General features: G+C 38.3%; 1 protein-coding gene across 7 annotated transcripts in view; it reads left to right on the top strand.

Moving 5' to 3' along the window:
- The window catches only part of SMARCA2 (SWI/SNF related, matrix associated, actin dependent regulator of chromatin, subfamily a, member 2), a 120,183-nt gene that overhangs the window by 38,114 nt on the left and 59,444 nt on the right, over positions 1–22,625 (top strand). For all 7 annotated transcript variants that reach the window (XM_040089304.2, XM_040089308.2, XM_040089302.2 and 4 more), the window contains 13 exons: positions 1,130–1,256; positions 2,491–2,664; positions 2,889–3,062; positions 9,206–9,376; positions 12,839–12,892; positions 14,403–14,533; positions 14,729–14,789; positions 16,155–16,255; positions 16,545–16,692; positions 18,335–18,498; positions 20,141–20,207; positions 20,767–20,877; positions 22,323–22,565. In XM_040089304.2, the coding sequence (XP_039945238.1) occupies positions 1,130–1,256; positions 2,491–2,664; positions 2,889–3,062; positions 9,206–9,376; positions 12,839–12,892; positions 14,403–14,533; positions 14,729–14,789; positions 16,155–16,255; positions 16,545–16,692; positions 18,335–18,498; positions 20,141–20,207; positions 20,767–20,877; positions 22,323–22,565 (1,726 nt within the window). The remainder of the gene's footprint in view (positions 1–1,129; positions 1,257–2,490; positions 2,665–2,888; positions 3,063–9,205; positions 9,377–12,838; positions 12,893–14,402; positions 14,534–14,728; positions 14,790–16,154; positions 16,256–16,544; positions 16,693–18,334; positions 18,499–20,140; positions 20,208–20,766; positions 20,878–22,322; positions 22,566–22,625) is intronic.

The raw sequence follows: 22,625 nt of genomic DNA, 5'->3' as shown, positions 1-22,625 counted from the left end.
GTTGTTTCAGGAGACACACTGCAGCTTTTTGGGAAGGGAAAAAGAGAAATAAATAATTGTTGTGATGCAGGATTGCATCCATGTGTGGGTAAGTGACTAGTAGAGCATGTGATTTAGAACAGCTTGGTTGCTTTTTTTATATGAATGTACACTAGCTAGTACATCTCTCCAAGAAACCATTTAATTCTCAAGATTTTACATCCTTAGGTGAACTAAAATATCTTCTTACTAAGTGGAATGCTCAGTTGTGCAAAATGTGAACATTTTAGTGCAGTATATAAACCAGAAATAGCAAAATAAGGTAGTCACTTTCTCAATGAAGACTGTTTCTGCAGGAATAATGAAATTTTCTGGACCAAAATGAATATTTTAAGCTTTTAATGAAACTTTCTCTAGTTAAGAAATAGCTGTTCTTGATTTGCTTTTTAGTCTGTATGACAAACATTACTTATCTAATTCTGATTCAATTTTTTACTCTCTTAAAGACACTAATATCATCTTCTGCAGTAATGCAGCATTATATCCTATTTGTTGTTCCAGGAACTTCAGAATTTTTCTGATAATATTAAAATTGGAAAAAATCAAGTTCTATCTGTCTTGTCTAGTACTCCCTCTTTCTCTCTCTCTCTTGAATTTGCAAATGAATGCAAAATGAGCTTCTAAAGGAAGAGTGAAGTAGAATTTGATTTACAGTAGCAGTTATATAGCTGTGAGTACTTTATGAACAAACTTACTTTGTCAATAAAATAACAAAGTAGAATTCCAGATAGTAAGGCAAGTACAGTCTTATGTCATCACTAACTACACTGCATAAAAATAGCACCCATCAAAGAAGCTTGAAAGCAGAATCCTGAATAATATGTGTAAAATAGAATTCCCAAGTTTATTTTCACATATCTAATTTTACTTGAAAAGAAAGGCAGGTCAAGGGGCATTTTGATCACATGGCAGTTTCTTTTCAAAGAGGAAAAAGATACCTAGTGTCATCTGCAAAAGCCTGTTAGTTCAGAAAAAAACCCCAGAAAATGACATGTAAATGCGTGAGTTAAACTGACTGTTTTTACTATATATTTTTATTGATGCCTTAAAGATTTCTCGTGGTGTCTTACTCCGTTTTCTGGTTTTGCAGGCTTCAGGCTCGAATTGCTCACAGAATCCAGGAACTGGAGAACTTGCCTGGTTCTCTGCCCCCTGATCTGCGAACCAAAGCTACAGTGGAGTTGAAGGCACTTAGGTTACTGAATTTCCAACGCCAGGTAATGCCATTTACTTGAGGAAAATTTTAATAGCAGTCACAAGTAAACATGTTCATGCAGCAAAGAATAAACTGGAAAGAGATTCTGCATTAGTGCAAAATGTAAGCAGATCCTGCATGAGAGCTAACATAACCAACAAGCAAGTCAATGTTAGATTTTACTTTATTTTGGTGATAAAGATGTGCAGCCTTATCTTCAGTCTGGAATGTGACCATAGAACTGCATCTTTTGTAATGAACATGACATTGGTACCAAGACCAAAAATAGTGCTGGACCGATTGCAAGGTGATTTTCAGCGAGGATCTCCTCAAAAGATACCTCCTTCTGGACATATTTAGAATTTCCATTATTCCCCTTTAAAAAAAGGGTTTTTTTAATAAAAACTGCCTGTTGGTGTTTTGTGTGTTTTTCCTCTGCAATTTGTTTTTGTGATTTCTGCTATGGCACAGACTTTGAAAATGAAACATAAGAGGATCATGCATAAGATTTAAGTTGAATGTTGAGTGCCTATATCAGCAAATTAATTTCAGAAAAAGAGTCTCACTGCCAGACTGTTACAGGCCTCTTGCCATTGGCATTTACTGCTAGTTTGGAAGAACAAAGATGCAATTTGGCAGGTCAAGCAAAATACTTCCTGACAAAAGCCTTGGCAGGAGTTGTGCCGTGGTGTCCAAGTCTTCCTTCCTTTCTCCCCTTGGCACTCCTTTGTAATGAAGTTTTGTCAGAGATTAGATGAAAAGCAGCAGGCTCTCCCTGCTCTCCTGCTGGGAGTATAGCGATACAGTTCCAAGCTCTTAACATTTACTTCTCCCACCTGCCTTTTGTACAACTGGCCATGGAACAAGTTGTCACTTGTGTTCAGATCCAGCACTAGAGAATGCATTATGCATGTGATGCATTTGTGTCTTATTTTGATGGTGTAATATCCTGGCTGGCCCCTTTAACTGCAGCAGGACAGTTGTTACCAGGATCTTGTAAAAAGGGAAGAGACTGTGACTGAAGTAATTAACGCATTTGAACGTTCTTTGAAGGTTTAAGATTTGTTTAGGGTAACAGATGTAGCTGTTGCAACTGTATCAATGATGCATCTTTTTAGAACTATAATGAAAATGGGAGACTGGAGTATATTTTGAACTGTTTACTTTTTTACTCTATAATACCAGTTCAAAGTTGTTTTAAGAGCTATTATATTTTTTTGAGTGTTTGTCTTTTCCCCCCCTCCCTCCACTGGTAGTTAAGACAAGAGGTAGTAGCCTGCATGCGTCGTGACACAACACTGGAGACAGCACTGAACTCCAAAGCCTACAAACGAAGCAAGCGCCAGACTTTGAGAGAAGCTCGTATGACAGAAAAGCTTGAAAAACAGCAGAAGATAGAACAGGAGAGGAAGCGTAGGCAGAAGCACCAGGTATTTTAATTTACTAGGTGTTTGCCCCATGACAGAAATGGACCCTGCTTTGCTGTGTAGATCTTCTCTTCTACATATTCTATTTACCTTTGTAGTTTTTCTGATTAAAAAACTCCAAGTGGTGTGATAAGTAATTGGAAGGCTTAAAGATTAGAACTCCTACATTCCTGATTTCAGATCCTTGCTGTGTAAGAGTGCCTGCACTAACTTGATTCTCTTTCTAGGAATACCTGAATAGCATATTGCAGCATGCTAAAGATTTTAAAGAGTACCACCGGTCTGTCGCTGGGAAAATTCAGAAACTTTCTAAAGCTGTGGCAACTTGGCATGCCAACACTGAACGTGAGCAGAAAAAAGAAACTGAGAGAATTGAGAAAGAAAGAATGAGGAGACTAATGGTAAGGAGTAGAGGAAGGAATACGGTTCTTTTACTTAAAGTTATCTACTGTCTCCTTTTAATATGCTTATATACCGTCTCAACCACTCCCATGTGTTTCCTTTGCGAAGTACTTGGTTATGAAGAAAGCATAAATCCAAAACTACTACATTTTGTTATGTGTATTTCTGTTAATGGTAGAGTGATACTCTTGAATTTAACCTATAGCTCCTTCTTTTGTATGGCTTTTGTATGGGATTTTTTTGTTACTAGCATGAAAACTTAGCTCAGCCACTTCTGAATAACAGCAACCTAATCTTATTAACTTCATATATTAACACTTTGGTATAATTGGAGGGCTCTTGGTCCATTTTACAAATACTGGACTTTGGATTAATTCTGGGTTTGTAGTTTTGAAGATACCAGACAACTAACTTGTTCATGGTATTACTCCACAATTTTTACATACAGTTGATTCCACGTATGAGAGTACCTAACCAATAGCAGTAATGCATGTATTTTGAGAATGAGTAGCAGTCAGTTCTACCCATTTAATGCTTCGTATCATACTTCTTACCATTCCATGGTTTTTTGTTCCCTATACCCTCACAATATCAGCTATATCATTCTAAGAACAGAGTAAAATGGGTTTTTATATAATCATGTCTCTTCAGAATGCTGTGGAACCAGTCAGGGGGCTGCTTACATTTCAGGAGTTAAAATAATTCAAAGTGTAGACAGATCAGTGCATACGTACAAGTATGGCAGTGACTTGGAGTAGGAAAAACTCTTCAAGACATTGGTTAGCTCTATCTTAACATTCTATTAACATTTCACCAACACAGAATGAAAGGAAATTGACAAGCTTACTTTGTAACTTGCTGGCAAAAAGCAGTAAGTATCTAATAGAGGTGCAGGTGTAAATGCTCGTTTCTGTCCAGAGAGTATCCCCACCATCAGTGTGGGCTGAACCCTTTGGTCTTAAAAGTCACAAAATGAAATGCAGAAAAACTTAACAATGATAGAAACTTGGAAATGAAAGCTTGTGTAAAGTGTAAATTAAGGACTTGCATAAGAGAGTAACAAATGTATAGACCCTAGAGCATTTCTTAAAATTATAATAATAGTATTATATAGTAATAGTATTATATAGTAATAGTATTATAGAGCTTTTTTGTAGTTGGAGATAATCATCAGCAGTTTGTCTAACCTAGCTTGGAAAAATGTTACTTATTAGCAAAGAAGGAGCTGATATTAAATAAAAGCAATATTGGCATTTGGGAAAAGCTTTTCTGTATTGTGAGGTTCAGCTTATGTCACATTGAACATGCAGTGTGATAAGTAGTGAAGATGTTCACTGCTGAAAAGTACGAAGTAGATTTCAATGTCCAGAAATGGAACAGGATACCAAATGCTTCCAGATTATCAATGCTTTCTCCTAAAACACCCCACCAAGACTGGTGAAGCTCTTACACATACATGCAGAATTTCATAGGCATTTGCAGTTTAGGGGTTTGTACCTACTGCTCAGTTAAATCCTTCCGCAAAACCAATCTCTGTGTTTTGTTAATGGGGTTACTTTGCCTATTTAGTTTTAGTCCAATTGTGATAAATTTGGAATTAGCAGATGTGTACTAGTGGGTTTTTTTAAAACATCATCTCCTCTCAGATACTTGCCATGGTCTATGAAAATGTGCTGTATCTAAAACTTTCTGCAGATCTTTTCAGGAATGCTGAATTCATTCCACAAATTTCCCTTCATTTACTATGATTAGAAATGGTGATTGTGTCACAGGTTATTAGTAGTACTATATATAGTGCAAAAATGAGCATTGGTGTGAGCCAAAAAGATAGTGTCAAGACAAGCTTAAATGTATAAAAGAAGTACCTAGATTACATAGACTGTGCATTCAGTAATATTAGAAGGAATAAAAACAACAATCATAACGATAATTCATTTTTCCTGAAAACCTGGGTTTTGAGCATTTTAATTTCTGATAGGCTGAACATAACAGTGGATTTTTGCAAGCTCAATTTGAACATTATAACTGTTTTTTCTAACTGTATGCCATTCTGGTGTCTCTAGAAAAGCAAGAGATCTCCCAGAGTCCTGTACTTTAAAGTAATCATCTTTAGAGTATTTCTTACGTTTGGTTTTTATAAGGCACTGTATACTTCCTTAATTTACTGTTTCAGTCAAATTTGAGGCAGGCACCTCTACAGCATTTTTGTATTTTTTTGGACATTCTGTATTACATTGTCACAGATCTTGAAAATAATATTTGTTGTATGTCCAACACACACGATACGACAAGGATGCAGAAGTTGCCAGGATGATTCAGAGATAGGGTTTACATGGTGAATCCTGTTTCTGATAGTGAACTCTATCAGAGAATAAATAAAGCCAGCTTAGAACAGTGATACATAAATCTAATAAAAAGGATTTTTGACATCCAGAAGAAAAGGATCTGTATTCATACTGGAAAAAGGACTAAATGCAATTTTATGTCCAGCTCCTACGTTCTTCTCTTTGGGGAACTGCCTGCACTTCATATCTTTGAAAAGTCATCTCTGTAGGAGACTTACCATCTCTTGTTTCAGGACATTCAATCTGCCTAATCACAGAATCACAGAATGTCTGGGTTGGAAGAGACCTTCAAGATCATCGAGTCCAACCCGTGCCCTAACACCTCAACTAAACCATGACACCGTGTGCCACATCCAACCTTTTTTAAACACATCCAGGGATAGTGACTCCACCACCTCCCTGGGCAGCCCAATTCACTACTTTATCACTCTTTCCATGAAAAGCTTTTTCCTAATGTTCAACGTGTATTTCCCTTGGCACAGCTAAATGTGTGCTCTCATTCTGTCAGTGCTGTCTGGAGAAAGAGACCAACTCCACCTGACCACAGCCACCTTCCAGGAGGTTGTAGAGAGTGATAAGGTCACCTCTGAGTCTCCTTTTCTCCAGGTTAAACAGCCCCAGCTCCCTCAGTTGTTCCTCACAGGGTTTGTGTTCCAAGCCCCTCACCAGCCTCATTGCCTCCTCTAGGTGCACTCAAGTGTCTCAACATCCTTCCTAAACTGAGGGGCCAGAGCTGGACACAGCACTCAATGTCCTTCCTAAACTGAGGGGCCAGAGCTGGACACAGCACTCAATGTCCATCCTAAACTGAGGGGACAGAGCTGGACACAGCACTCAGTGTCCTTCCTAAACTGAGGGGACAGAACTGGACACAGCACTCAATGTCCTTCCTAAACTGAGGGGACAGAGCTGGACACAGCACTCAATGTCCACTCTAAACTGAGGGGACAGAACTGGACACAGCACTCAATGTCCACCCTAAACTGAGGGGCCAGAGCTGGACACAGCACTCAGTGTCCATCCTAAACTGAGGGGCCAGAGCTGGACACAGCACTCCAGGTGTGGCCTCACCAGTGCCGAGCACAGGGGCAGAATGACCTCCCTGCTCCTGCTGGCCACACCATTCCTGACACAGGCCAGGTGCCATTGGCCTTCTGGGCCACCTGGGCACACCCTGGCTCATGTTCAGCTGCTGTCACCAGCACCCCCAGGTCCCTTTCTGCCTGGGCACTGTCCAGCCACTCCATCCCTAACCTGTAACATTGCAGGGGGTTATTGTGGCCAAAATGCAGAGCTCAACACTTGGACTTATTGAACTTCATCCTATTGGACTCTGCCCATCCATCCATCCATCCATTTCAGGTCTCTCTGCAGACCCCTTCTACCAACAGATCCAACACACGCTCCCAGCTTAGTGTCTGCAGATTTACTAATGAAAGACTCAATACCCTCATCCATGTCATCAATAAAAGTATTGAACAGAACTGGCCCCAACACAGACCCCTGAGGGACACCTCTGGTGCCTGGCTGCCAGCTGAATGCAGCACCATTCACCACCACTCTCTGTGCCCGGCCATGCAGCCAGTTCCTAAACCAGCAAAGAGAGCTCCTGTCCAAGCCGTGGGCTGCCAGCTTATCCAGGAGTGTGCTGTGGGAGTCTGTGTCAAAAGCCTTGCTGAAATCCAAATACACATCCACAGCCTTTCCCCCATCCACCAGGCGGGTCACCTGGTCATAAAAGGACACCAGGTTGATCAAACATGACCTACCCCTCCTAAACCTGTGCTGGCTGGGTCTGATACTGTGGCCATCCTGTAGAAGCTGCATGATGTTACTCAGTATCAATACCAATTACTTTGGTGGGTACTGAGGTCACGCTGACTGGTCTATAATTACCAGGATCCGCCCTCCCACCCTTTTTGTGAACGAGTGTCACATTGGCCAGCTTCCAGTCATCTGGAACCTCAGCAGGTATCCAGGACTCTTGGTAAATGATGGAGAGTGGCTTCACAAGCTCATCTGCCAGCTCCCTCATTACCCTGGGATGGATCCCATCTGGGCCCATAATGTAGCATTGATTTTTTTTTTCTCCATTGCCAGTCATAACTACTGCAGATTTTTCCAGTCATTAGTCCATGAGAGAAGGAAATGTGTAGAATCATGGAATCTGCATCTCAGAGTCACTCAGCCTGTCAGGGAGCTCTCTAGTTGAACCACCTTCCAGAAGTGTTTACAATGAGTTCAAAACAGGTTGCTCAAGGTTTTTTTCAGTCCTGTCTTGAAAACCTCTAACATCAGAAACAGCACAGCTTCTCTGCCTGTCCAGGTACTTCTGAAGTGCAGGCCAGTCCTTGAGCATATTGACAGATATCTCCTGGTTTCTTGTGCTCTGCAAACTTGACTGAAGTGCCCTCCATCTCTTCCTCTGTGTCACTGATGGATGTATTAAACACAAAATTACTTGGATAGACTCCTGTAGTATGGCTCTTCATACTGTCTTCAGATAAAGTATAACTCTGACATGTTGTAGTGAGGAATTTTGGATATGTTGGGGTGCAAGATGAGCAGGACCCAGCAATTTGCACCTGCAGACCAGGAAGCCAGCCATATCATGGACTACATTAAAAGCGGAGGCCAGTGATACAGCAGAGTGCCATTAGGAAAAGGCAAAGTGCTTCGTCCTGCCCTTGGGTCACAACAACCCTACTACAGGCTGGGGCAGAGTGGCTGGAAAGCTGCCCACAGGAAAAGGAGCTGGGGGTGCTGGTGACAGGGACTGAACAGGAGCCAGCAGTGCCCAGGTGGCCAAGAAGGCCAATGGCATCCTGGGCTGTGCCAGCAATGGTGTGGCCAGCAGGAGCAGGGCAGGGATTGTCCTCCTGTACTGGACACTGGTGAGGCCACACCTCAAATCCTGTGCTCTGTTTTGGGATCCCACTCTGAGAAAGATATTGAGGTGCTGTAGGATGTCCAGAGAAGGGCAGTGGAGGTGGGGAAGGGGCTGGAACACCAGTCCTATGAGGAGCAGCTGAGGGAGCTGGGGTTGTTTGGCCTGGAGACAAGGAGGCTCAGGGGGGCCCTCATTGCTCTGTACTGCCATCTGAAAAGGGGTTGTAGCAAGGCAGAGGTTGGTTTCTTTTCCCAGGTAACAAGCAATAGGACAACCAGAAATGGTTTCAAGTTGTGCCAGGGAATGTTTAGATCAGATATTACATCCAAGAAAGATTTTATGTCACTGGAAGGGTTGTCAAGCATTGGAACAGGCTGCGTGGGGAAGTTCAGAAAACATGTCGATGTGGTGCTTGATGACATGGTTTACTGGGGGACGTGGCAGTGTCAAGCTGATGGTTGGACTTCATGGATCCCGCCTATCTGTGGGATCTTCCAACCGCAATAATGATTCTGTGGTTCTGTGAAAGCATGGTTAAGGTAGGTATTAGGAAGAAATACTTTACTGTGAGAGTGGTCAGGCACTAGAATGGGTTTTGGATGCCCCAAGCCTAGAAGTGTTAAAGGCCAAGTTGGATGTGGTCTAGTGGAAGATACACCTCTACTGTGGTAGGGGGATTTGAACTGGATGATCTTTGAGGTCCCTGCCAAGCCCTGTGATGCTGTGATGTATTGATACAAATATATGATTATCTGGGCCTGGTCATCCAGCAAGCTCTTTACCCAGGTAGCTGCCACTGTGTGCAGATCATAATGACCTAAGATAACACTTTGTTATTGAACAGGAGTTGGATGGCACGCATTCACCAACATTTCTGTCATGACTGACATCTCTTTTGTGTTACTAGGCTGAAGATGAAGAAGGCTACCGTAAGCTGATTGATCAAAAGAAAGACAGACGCCTGGCCTACCTGTTGCAGCAGACAGATGAGTATGTGGCTAACTTGACTAACCTGGTATGGGAGCATAAACAAGCACAAGCAGCCAAGGAGAAGAAGAAGCGAAGGAGAAGAAAGAAGGCAAGTAGTTACAGCTGATATTTTTAAGCCATGTCTTCTTCAAATCCAATTTAATGTTGATAAATGTGGTGGTGCCCAGTTGTCGTACACGTACCAGAGTGTCTAAAAATGTCTACATCACCGAATTCTCAATGCTGAGGGGACTCATCTCTCTTTATATTGAAGTACATTTATGCTTTTATTAACTCAAGGTGATAAGGAGACAGGATTATAAAATTCTCAACTGTTAATATCCTCATAAAACTAATTTTCTCATAAACTTCATAGAGATAAAATTGGGGCAGATGTGTAAGTTAGGATTAAGGCACCCAAAAGGAATGCAATTTATCAAAACTACATTCTGTGAAGAAGATGTCAAGAATCTGGTGTGTGTAGCTGTCTGATTGTCGACTTCCACCTTATACACTTGGCTCAGTCCATTTTGTAAGGACCGTTGAAAATGGCTAAGAAACCTGGACAGGTTTATTATAGTAAATGGGTATTTTGCCAGTAATATTGTTCACTGTGCATTTTTAACCTTTAATTGAAACTTTACAAGATTACTTTTCTCCATACGAAATGTTTTGCCCTGCAAGAAAAAGTTGTTGAAATTGGACAGTGCAGTTTTCAAAAAAATAATTTCATGTGTAAAACAGTGATTAAGGAACGATTTGTCAGTTTTTGTGACCTCAGAGTACCTTTCCTCTCTTACAGAATGTATAAGAGGATTTTTATAATCCATTTCCATGCTTGGTTTGCTGCTAATTACTGCTGCAAATACAAGCATTATGTTTACAGGGTTTACTAACAGTACTGGAAATATGGTAAAAACAGCCAGTAGAGAAAAAATACTGACTTGGACATTAATGGCCTAAAAAAATAGTACATGTTTTCTCCTGCTCTCAAAAAACGCCTCTATTCCTGAGTGCATGTTCTTAACATAGGAACAATAACCTGTCTCCAGAATGAAGATGCATTTTGGATGGGGTTCTTGGTCTGCACTGCCAGTGAGAACAGGCCTGGTTTAATGTATATAATGCACAGTAGAGATAATAATTATTGAGACAGCATGTGGAATAACTGCATTGCTTTAATAGCGTAAATAAATACATAGTCCTTTAACTGTCCATATATGTGATATGTTTCTCTTTCCATGTCAGTTTAGCCTAAGTATGTATCAAAAACAGGGTTATCTTCTGGCCAAGTCAGTAAAAATATAATTTTCTGTCCCTGAAGTTAAAAGGAAATATGTCCTGTAAATATTCAGTGTTTGTATATATCCCACCCTAAAACCTAAGGAAGATAAGCAAAAGAAAGAAAAAAAAAAATCTGTCTTGATTATCTGTGTCTTTTTGTTTGTAATGAACTTATTTCCAGCAATCCTTTGTGTTCATCTGTGAAGTAAATAAGAGTTCACACAAATATTACCCTTTATTTTAATCCAGAATTCTATGAATTTGTCATAGCATGGCTGTGGAACATGTTGCAGTTATTGGGAACTGTGTCTTTTTCCCAAGTCATACACTTTAAGTTCTTAGGCTTTTATGTTTTGTGATCCATATTAAAGTTTAATCTACTAATATCTGTAGTTAATGTTTTGTACTTAGAGAAAAATAAGAAAAGAGAATTAGGATTTTCTCCTAGAAATGGCAGTGAGGAAGTAAATAGTGAAGAAATAATCTATGCCAGACTAGTTATAGAATATTGAAGTGAACCTTATGGTCTTAGTAGAAAAAAATTTGGGATTAGTCCATTCTTCCTCTACTTCCTCTAGAGGAACTTCATTTATTGCTTTTCACTTTATTGTTAGTAGTTTTTCCTGTCATTATGCAGAGAAATTAGCAAAATGTGCCTGCTTTTTAATATTGCAATTTCCCAAACTCGAGGACTAAATTGTGAACATTGAAGATCTGTTTGCACGGTCCAAAACAGAAATGCAAGATGTCTGTCATTATTTACATTTATTTTCTTGTAATATGTTCTTCTAATTTCCAAAGTTGTTTTTAACTAAAGGTTATAAATGTGCTCACAGCAGATTATGGGTTTTGCATGGTGAACAGCACTGATGTTCACTGCTTTTCTGTGATTAGAGTTACAAGGTTCTTTTCCATTGCCTGTGACTAAGCTATAACAATTTTTATGTATTGGACAGCGTTGTGTAGTGTAAAAGGATGGACCCCAGGCCTAGTTCATCCAGGGAAAAAGTATCCTCAGTCCATCTGCTGTGTTCAGCCAAGACTAGATACATGTTTTCATAACTTATCCTGCCATTGGGTTTATTTAAAATCTTCACTTCTGGTACAGTTCCTTTCGTTCTCAGTAGTCATACCTGCTGCCCAGAAATGCTGAAGCAGGCAGCCTTAAAGCTTGTATTGCTGTTATTCCTACTAAGCATCAGCTGCTGCACTTTCATTTCAAGTACATGCTTTAGATAATGCCATTTAATGGCAAAGAAAAAGGCTGAAGTATGATCTGAAGCAGATATTAAAGACTGTATCAATATTGAGAAGTGCAGCTATTCCTCAAGTATACTTCTTAAACAAAAAAAGGAATCACTTGATGGTCTATATTTATCACACAGTTTAGTAATACTTGGAAGTATTTTATCTCTAAAATACAATTTAAGAGATCACTTCTTGTTGTTAGTCTATTATCTTTACACTAGTATCCAAAATATTTTGCTGTAGTACTACGAACTCAGCAGTGTGACATAAGGAGAAGCTGTAAAACGTCCTTACTTGGTTAGAATTGTTTAGGAAAGTTTGAATGCAGAAGCAAACTTTATGTCTTTCATTTTCCTCATACCGTGTTGATATTTTTAAGTAAGGTAAATGAAGATAAGCTTGAGGAGCATACTAGTAATTTCTCAGGTTGGTGCCTGAAGAGAAGAAAACTAGCTTTCTCTAGTGAAGAACTCCAAGGTTCCTTTTGTTTCTAATTTGAGTAAGGTATACACATGATTGGAATAGTACAAAGAACACCCAAAAATACTCCTTCTAGTTCGTCATCAGACCAAAAATCCCAAAATATATACCTAAGATAAAAGTGCCTTGCATGAATATGCATCATATATCTGTGATGCCTGCTGACACCTTTAAAATGGAGATTAAAGCAGATTAGAGGAAATTAATAGTAAATCGTGTGAAAATAATTTACTATTGTATTTGCATTAGAATAGCCTGTAAGCAACTGGGCTTTAGGTCTGAACTGGAAATCAAGTGGGCCAGCCACTTCTTATATGCAGATTTATATACTTGGCTGAGGTGAGTAGTTACCCTCCTTAGATTAGGAAATGGTTTTTCTGTCTTAATTACTCTGGGCCTATCTCTGTCTATATCCATCTATGCTTTCAATAACTTCAATCTCAGGCTCTTCAGAAATAAGTGAAACATATTCGTGATCCAACGTGTTTACATCATGTAAATTATTCTTTCTGTACTTGTAATCTGACCATAGTATTTATCACCTCTTCATTTGTTGTAGAAAGCTGAAGAAAATGCAGAAGGAATGGCATCTGGTCTTGGTCCCGATGGAGAGGTATGCATTCTTGCAAGGTGTTGGTTTCTTTCTTCTTGTCAGTGTTTGGTTTAAAAAAACCCCAGCTTTCCAGTGATTATTCTGGATTATGTGTCATGGCTGTAACTTTGAAAAGAGTTATGATGACAGCTGTTCTAGGAGCTGTTGTTTATAAACAGAAATAATAATTAAGTAGGTTAACATTTATGCTAGCCTCTCACTATTCTTAAAACTGAAGACTAAAACAAAAAGTATATCGAATCTATCACTGAGTGTGATGAAGTCTGCTCAGTTTTGTAATGTAGCCTCTCAGTTTTGTAACGCGCTTACAAGAAATATTCTTCTTCCAGTCTGTATACAGACAACTTACTTTCTAGTCTGAGCTTGTAAACACCATATAGTCCATCTTCTCGTCTTAATAAAAAATACATTATTGACATTGCATGTAATTACCTTTCAGCCACAGGGCAGAGTACAGTGTTGTGATGGATTAAGACATCTGAAAGTTCTTTCTTCCTCACAAGTAATTAGAAATGAGTAATTTTTCTGTGTCATTCTTCGGAGCTCATTCAGAGTTCTTCTGTTAGTGCAATTTTTCTATTCCACTTCATTTTTATATATAGCCTTTATATAGACTTTTCATATAAAGACTTTCAAATTGTATTTATTATTTTAATTCTGCTCTCTTTTTGTACTTGAAAGAGATAGTTCTGCTAATGTAGCTAGAATTGTAGCATAATACTGTAAGATATTTGTATTTGCACAAGAAAAATGCACATAGCATTCCTGTAACTTCAGTATTAATGGAAATTGGCTAAGTTTTGTACTCTGTCAGTCACTGTATTTAGAACTGTTCAGAATTAGTTTTTCTTGCTCAAATATATCTATTTGGAAAATATTCATGGGTAAGATCAGTATTAGAAGGTAACAAGTTTTTGAAATGAAAAAAATATGTGATTAAACAGGGCAAAGAAATAACATAAGGAGTGATTATACTCTAGTTTTGTTACAACACAGATAAGTAAAAGGTTTTGTTCTTACAGGTGCTTCATCAGCTTAGCTGAAGAAGTTAGGACAGTAAATCTTTAAAAAAGGCCTTTACTTTGAAAGTTAGCTGAATTGTTTGGTTCTTGTTTTTTAAAAAATAAAAAGCCGTAAGATCACTGTGTGTTTTTTGTTACAGATGTTTGTTGGTATAAATAACAGGATTAAATGCCTATAAGAATGCATACCTTGTGTCTTGACTTGCAAAAACCAATAATGTAGGTTTTTTTGCCATGCTGATGTTGTTAATTTACTTGGGATACTGGGATATATTTGTGGATGTCACATAGAATATGTTACACACAGAAATATTGTGACTCAGTGCTTGCTTAGTGGAAAGTGTGGCATGTAGTAACAAAACTTCAGCTCAGAAACTTCCAGTTTGTTCAGAACTGGAATTTTGATAGTGATACTAGTTTTTTTATTTTCGTACAAGAAGCATTATGTTCAGTTGCCATATGCTGTAAAGTTTCATTTGCATTTTTAGCCCATAGATGAGAGCAGTCAGATGAGTGACCTTCCAGTCAAAGTGACTCACACTGAAACAGGCAAAGTTCTTCTTGGACCAGAAGCACCCAAAGCAAGTCAGCTGGATGCTTGGCTGGAAATGAACCCTGGGTGAGTAGTTATTATATCAAGTAGACTGTTTTTTTTTCTATTTGCATTGATATTTTTCATATTATACTTTCTTTCGTGTTTACCATTTCTATTTTTGTTTTTATTTATTGTATGTAAGCTGAATAGGAGATGTATTGAACCTACTACCTCCTCCTTTTAACTGTAATGCACAATCTTTCTCTCATTTTTGTACAGCTATGAAGTTGCTCCCAGATCAGATAGTGAAGATGAAAGTGGCTCTGAGTACGAGGAGGAGGTATGTATTTTTAAAAAGAACTACTGTGACAATACAGTAAAAAACAAGTACTTATTTCATATTTCATTTTCCCCTTCTTCATAATGAAGAGAGGGGAAGTGATAGCAGATTGTGCGGGTGCTTTAAGACTAATACAAACAGGAAAATTAATTCATTCTGTTGTTCTTTATATACACTGTAAATGCCTAACTGGTAATTGTGGTTCGGAAGAGTGAATATTTTACTCTGATTATTAATAGTAATGAACCAGAGAATTAAGCAGGTTCCTGTTTTAAAATACATCTCAGAAAATGCTGCATTGTGGCTTTGTGCTGAATGAAACTAACATCTTCAAAGTTTGTGCTCTGAAGGTTTTATGAGCAATAAAATAACATGGTTACTACTTACATGTTACGTTTAATAAAATGTTAGGGATTATGCCAGGGATTTATATTCAGACTTTTCAGGGTAGGCTTATTTGATTCAGTATTTGGATGGTGATTTAAACACAAGCTCTAAAAAGAAACTTAAAATTAACCCACACAAAGATCCCAGCCTTTCAGTGTCACTGTATTATGTACTATGAATTATAAATAGTGATACTTGCATAGCATTTTCAGATCTGTACTTTCTAAAGGAGAACAGAAGTGAGGAATAGAGAAGAACCATGTTCAATCAACGGCCTGGTGGCAGAAGTAGGTTTAGTACTGAGATCTCCTCAGTTTAGGAGTCTTTACATTACTAAACCAAACAACCACTGAAACCGACTGTGTGATGTCGTGGTGTGTTTTTGTAGGAGCAGTTTCTGGTGATGTAATTGTACACATCTGTTGATATTAAGGTAGGAGAGAAAGGGCCTGATACCTGTTAGATTTTAGAATCTGACTTAGTGAGATTTTAAGTTGTTTGTTCTCTGCTGCAACCGTAGCTAGAAGACAAGTTATTTCAGAAAGAGTAAAAATAACTGGTTTAAAAAAAAAAAGAAACTAGAAGCCTAAATAAGTAGTACTTGGCAGTTTTTTTAGGCCTTACTAATTCATCATGCATCTAGAATACAAAACAAAAATAAACATGGTATTGGAATACTCTCCATGAATATGGTATTCAGAGAAAGCCTTGGGGAAGTAAGATCATTAAAGGGGAAAATAATTTTTATTTCAAAGTGCTGTGACTTCCTGCTGGTTAATGTATGTCAAAAATTAATCAATTTGTTACGCCGCAGTGCAATTTTGTTTTAGAATAGGTGTAAATTGAAACTTAGGATTCAGATGTCTGTCATAAAGCACTGACCAATGAAAGCTACCAGTATGAGAATGCCAGTTGAGAGTGTGGCTGAGGAACACGTTACACTTCCCAGCACTTCTGTTCTTTTTCTGTATTCTGTAGGATGAGGAAGAAGAATCAAGCAAATTAGAAACAGATGAGAAGATACTCCTGGATCCCAACAGTGAGGAAGTTTCTGAGAAAGATGCGAAGCAAATCATTGAGTGAGTCTTCCTTAAGCGCTGTTTATTATTAACTGTGATTTCTTACAGTGGCATTTCGCAAGAGTAGCTTTCTCTAGATTAGAGTGATTTTTTAAACTTCTGTGGTATAAGGATCTGCAGGAGAAGAAGCATGATCATTTAATTGTATACTCTTTATTATCTTACACCCTTTGGTGTACTCACCTCATTCACAGCTGAGGACTTGAACTGTTTCTTTAGACATATGTATGCATGCCGTGGTCTAAAAATACTTGTTTGTATTCACTTGAGTTCTTTTTCTACCTTCCAGGACAGCCAAGCAAGATGTGGATGATGAATATAGCATGCAATATAGTGCTAGAGGGTCCCAGTCCTACTACACTGTTGCTCATGCAATCACCGAAAGGGTGGAAAAGCAGTCTTCCCTTCTTATTAATGGCACATTAAAACATTATCAGGTGAGAAATCATTAAAACAATAAAATACCTAAAACTTTGAATTATGCCCAACATTTCAATGTGGCATTTCAAATGGCAAACTGAAAAATTGTTTAAAAATACAAAGGCTCTAATAGTTTAGAATTTGGAAGTGTTGATAAAGCAATGACACCTGTCACAGATAAGTACTGCTTGAATAATACAAACTTTCTGCAGCTACCTCTTATCTTTTCTTCACTGCACATGTATAATATATTGATTTTGTTACCCTTCTCATTAACGTGTAGTTTTCATTTCTTACTGTTTTAATTTGTGATGGATTAAGAGTCTTTTCCTTCTTGCAATAGTTAAAAGTTTAGAATTTCATTTTTTAATTAAGGTACTAATATTTCAGGGCAGTGGTAGATAAAATTTGAAAATAAGAAAAATATTTTGCTGTGGAGTTTGGTGTCACATGTTCTTCACAGACTTTTGCTGGATTTAGTAGCCAAGAACTTTGACATAAGCTGGATTCACGTGATTGAAAATGTTCTTGATGCATATTTTCTACACTTCTGCTATCGTACAACTTTCTAGTTAACTCCAACAACTTGCATCTTTTCTCTAGTCAGAACATTGTTTGTATGTGTGTGTATATATATATATATATCTATATATATATCTATATATATCTCCACATAAAGAATAACGATGTAGACAAGATAGCTCTCCTCAATTCTGAAGCCAACTTTGTAGATGAGACATGCAGTGACACTACAGATTCCAGTCAGCTCTTGATGATTTAATAGTAAATATGAATCAGTCCACATGTAAAGCCAGCAAATTGGCAACATGATTTTGGATACTGTCTTGCAGGGAGAACAGACAGTTACTTCAAGAGTTTATTGTAGTGTTTTCCCTCTGAACTTTCTCAGGCCACCTAATTTCCTGCTGTCTCCATGCACGAGACACAGCAAAACTCTGGATGTGGGAAGCAGAAACTTCACACGTCCATCAGTAATGTGACACACATATGTGGAAATCTGTCTGACAAAGGAGTAGTGCTTTCTAGCAGTATTCCCTGGAGTGTGAAATTCTGTTATGCAGACATTGCTAAGCTACAGAACTCTGGCTTCCTTCCAGCTCTGGAATTTTATACGCAAGGCATATTTGGACAAAGGTGGCCTACTCTAACGTGGAGTTTTGGATGGCAGACACTGAGTGGACATGTGCTACAAGAGCTTTAGCATACCAGTGGTACAGTTGGCAGCTGTGAGGCTTACGTGTTTTGTGCTGTTTTGACAAGTTTGATTCTGAAAGATTTTAATTGACACAGGCAAATGTGATGAATACACACAGAAAGTTTCAGCATTTGAGAGTGTTGAAACTGAGAAACAAATCCCTGCAGTGGTGTTTAGCAGCCTTACTATGAGTGCCTCTGTTGCTTTTCGTTGAGTAGAAAAACCTTTCTACATGAAAGCTGACTTCATCTTATGGAGTGTTTTAAATAGGAATGATGATTTCCATGTAAAGAGAGACAGGGTCCCCCATGCATGTAGTATTGCTAAAGAAAATACAACTTGTAAGTAGACAGGGACATCCAAACATTAGTTCCATACTGGTGATTTATAGTGAATTATTATTGTGAGTTTTAAGTAACTGAAGCTCTTACTCTTCATTTCAGCTCCAGGGACTGGAATGGATGGTTTCTCTCTATAATAACAATCTGAATGGAATTTTAGCAGATGAAATGGGACTAGGAAAGACAATCCAGACTATTGCTCTCATCACTTACCTGATGGAGCACAAAAGGCTCAATGGCCCCTATCTCATCATTGTTCCGTTGTCGTAAGTAATGGGTCTCATTCTGGCATTATTGTCCTAAGAACTGCAGATTGGTTTGTTTGGAACACAGCACACTGGCAAAACCAGAGAGCTGGTGAAACACTTGATTCTATTAATTTTGGCAAACTATATTGCATTAACTGTAATTCACTCTTAAGCCAAAAGAGGGGGATGTTTTTTCTTTCCTATTACATGCGTGCACCACCTTTCAGCTTTTGACTCTTGATACTAAAATTCTGTTGCTTAATTCTTTAAGCAGCTGGTACCTCATCTGATACCATGCAAGCTTACTTTAATGAAGTTGATCTTTTAATTACTGTATAGATAGCCCTGAATGTATGTACCCTTGACTGATAGACATACTTTTGTCAGGTGAGCAGATTATGGTTGTTTATTATGCTGCCCCCGTTTTTGCTTTTCCTTAGCTTTCCAAAATGCTGCTTGTTTTATAAATTTCTTGTAATGCATTTTCCTTTCTTCAAAGGTCAGATGTTGGTTTTAGTGGTTTGAATAAGAAATATGAGTCGTCGTAGAACTCTTATAGCACGTTGAGTTTTTTCCTTCTTTTTGTATGTAATTGACTTGATTGATGTTGAGAGGTTCCCCGGTAATTTCATTAGGCTATTTGTCCACCGATTGTGCTGAGCATGCAAATTTGATCTAGAATTAGGATAAATTTGATTTGTGGTCATCTCTTGGTTTCTTTGGAGGTGTCCTGTCTGTGGTCTTCCGACCACACAGGTGACTGTGCTGCAGTAGTAACTGATTAACTAAGATAAATGTCACAGATATGCCTAATTGTATGAACATAAATGATAAGCTTAGTTTGAAAGGAAACACCTGGGAGAAGATCTATAAAACAGAAATAGGGGAAGTGTTATTAATGTCAGTTTTCATATGGGCACAGTAAAACATCTGATGTCTTTTGAGTACTCTAGTGGATTTTTTTTAAATGTGAGAGGAGCTGAAATTTCTTTCTTGTATGCATTCTAAAAGATGCCTTTCTGTGCCTTTTCTACATTGCTAGTATTGCTCCCATCATTGGTCCACTAAGAAGAAAAAAAGAAAAGACAAGCAGCTGAAAAACCTCAAGGTTGTTTTTTTGCTGTTGTCTCATTATAGCAATTATGTACACTATGGCCACTTTTTTGGGGGGGGAGCAAACAGCAGAAACAGTGCAAGAATGGATTCTCATAGTGGCGGTGGTGGCACTATGAGTAGTTTTGCTCAAGTAGTGCACAGATGAAGCCTATTATCAATTTCGTTGGGCTGTGTTTGAAAAGCTGTAATGTCCATTTTTGGATAATAAGTCTAATATAGAAGAACTTGGAAATCTATTTTTTGTCCAGAGGTACTGTTTAAAGTATAAAAGTGCGTGTTAAAACACTGCTTTTGCTGGTTTCAAAAAAGGCCCTGAGTGTAAGCTGAGTGAATGAGTGTTAAACACATTTTTTTTTCTGGTTAGTTCCCTCTGAGATACTTGTATTTTATTGCAGTATATAAAGTGAATTTTTAGAATGTGTTGTTATTTATGAGGTTTGATTACTCAATATGTGTTGAAAAGCTGGCATCCACTTAGAAACATTTATAAAGTTTGATCTGCAGATGATGTAACATTGCTTTTTCTCTCTAATCTCTCTGATAGGACTTTATCCAATTGGACATACGAATTTGACAAATGGGCTCCTTCTGTGGTGAAGATATCCTACAAGGTTTGATTTGCTTTTTATGATTGTAGTATTGAAAGAATGAGTTTTTCCTCTGTCTCTGCAAGCTTTTAAACTATCTGCTCTTCAGGTTTTGTCATGTATATCAGGTACTAAGCAGTGTGAGTTAATCATACTAAGAAGACTATAATAAACTGAAACGACTGTAGAAGTAAAACAACTGTAAATAGCTGTACAAAACACAGAATAAAATTGTTAATTATCACATTTGCAAGGCAGAAGCTGAGAGTTATGATTGGTGACTACCTAACATTTTATTCCTAGCTGAATACTTTCTTGTGTGGCTACTGTAGTTGTGATATAACCAAGCAATTTGTAGCCGGACTGGACCACTGGCTTTGTACTTGCATGAGCCCCATAAGCAGCTCTACAGTCTAGCAGCGGTTTAGGGAAAGCACTCTGAGAAGGTCTGGAATTAAGTCAATGTATTCATAGCATGGTAGGATTGCAGGTTCATCTGGTTGCTTATTGTCTTCTCATTCCTAAAAACAATGTTTCTTCTTCATCAAAGTAAAAGATAACAACTCACGTCTCTCTCTTCTAGGGTACACCTGCAATGCGCCGCTCACTTGTTCCTCAGCTTCGAAGTGGAAAATTTAATGTTCTTTTAACTACTTATGAGTACATAATAAAGGACAAACATATCCTTGCTAAGGTAATTTTAACTATTATTCTCTACAGTAAAACCCAGACACCTTCGAGAGGTGCACACCACAAAACACATTTTTGTTTTGTAGGGAAATTCTCGGTTGTTCTGTCCTTCAATAAAAGTTAATGCTTTCTTTTATATTCCTGGTATCCTCCTGTTCTAACTTTATGGTTGAACTTCTCAGTTACAGCTTTCCCTTATGTAAATATTAGGATTTTCCTGAGTGTGGCCAGGGGACTAATTCCTTTGTGCAGTTCTGATATTCTGTCTGTACTGTATATCTGCCTGTTGTTGGAAGAACATGACTTTTTTCATCTCTGCATAATATTCAGCCTAATCTGCATTAGTGACTACTAACTTTTTCTGTTATTTCTCTCCTGAAGCTCACTGTTAGTAAGGCCCTTTCCATCTGTGCTGTCACTTTTCCCCACATGACTAAATAGTTACCTATGTCATGAATTTGGTATCTAGACTAAAGAGTCTACACATTGCAGTTCTTAAGGGCTCACTCTTAGGTATCAAATATCGTGAATTAAAAAAACCTTACTGTAAGGCTATTTCATGTGCACACAAAGCCAGAGGTATTTTGCTATACAGAGAAATCCAATTGGTCCTCCTGTAGTTTCATTGCGTATTTTCGCTTCATTTGTTACATACTGCATTTTACTTGTTTGTCCCCTCTAGTTCAAGGGCAGTGCATTTTCTTAGCATCATTCTGAATGCTTGGAAACAGCTTGAGACTACATAATGTTCCTTTTCCTTTATTTTTTGCACTCTTTCTGAAAGATAGGAAGGACAGCACTTTGTCACTCATCGTGTCCTGGGAAATGGGATTAGATAACGCCTGTAAAAGTATAAACTGAGGCCTTCCTAGTCATATGGTCAGCGTGGCACTTGTGTTGACTGTTGTAGTACAGCTGGTAACAGAGAGCTGGAGGTTACATATTAAGATGTAGAAGCTTTAGTTGAAAGTGTAGTAACTGAGATGATTTTAATTATGCTGCTTTCTTCTCAAGTGAAAACATAGGATTACCTGAAATAAAGTTTAGAGTTGCTGTTGTTTATGAGCATACTTGACTTTATCTGAGAATGCTTTTGTTTCCTGTCAAGGTTCTTGTTACAGACAGATTTATTTGCAGTTCATGTGGTTTCTTTTCCACTGTGAACCATATTCTGGCCTTGATGAGCCAGTCATTCTAATCTTTTTCCCAGAAATGGGAAAAGTCTGCTGCTAGCTGTTTCAGTTCAGTCAGAATTTGACATCAGACTGAGCATACCTAGTGTTTATGTTTATTCCTAGCAATGACACTTATAGTTGCATAATGCTTGATTTAGCTTTCCTCAAGGTTGAGGCTGATGGGTGTCTCAGGTTTAAGTATTTTTGTTCTCGACTTGTTGGGAGGAACTTGACAAAGTCTGGCCTGTTCTAACTTCACCAACTTTTCTTTCAGATTCGGTGGAAGTACATGATAGTAGATGAGGGCCATCGAATGAAGAACCATCACTGCAAGCTGACTCAAGTCTTGAATACTCACTATGTGGCCCCTCGGAGAATCCTGCTGACTGGGACTCCTCTGCAGAACAAATTGCCTGAACTTTGGGCTCTTCTTAATTTCCTTCTTCCGACCATTTTCAAGAGCTGCAGCACCTTTGAACAGTGGTTCAATGCTCCATTTGCCATGACTGGAGAAAGGGTACAGTGTTTTTTTAAAAGATTTTAAAAGATTAGAAATAAACCACTTTGATGAAAAGAG

This window comes from Hirundo rustica, chromosome Z, assembly GCF_015227805.2.
Source record: "Hirundo rustica isolate bHirRus1 chromosome Z, bHirRus1.pri.v3, whole genome shotgun sequence".
NCBI classification, from domain to species: Eukaryota; Metazoa; Chordata; class Aves; order Passeriformes; family Hirundinidae; genus Hirundo; species Hirundo rustica.
The sequence above is the reverse complement of the archived record's forward strand: the minus strand, read 5'-3'. Positions and strand labels throughout refer to the sequence as shown.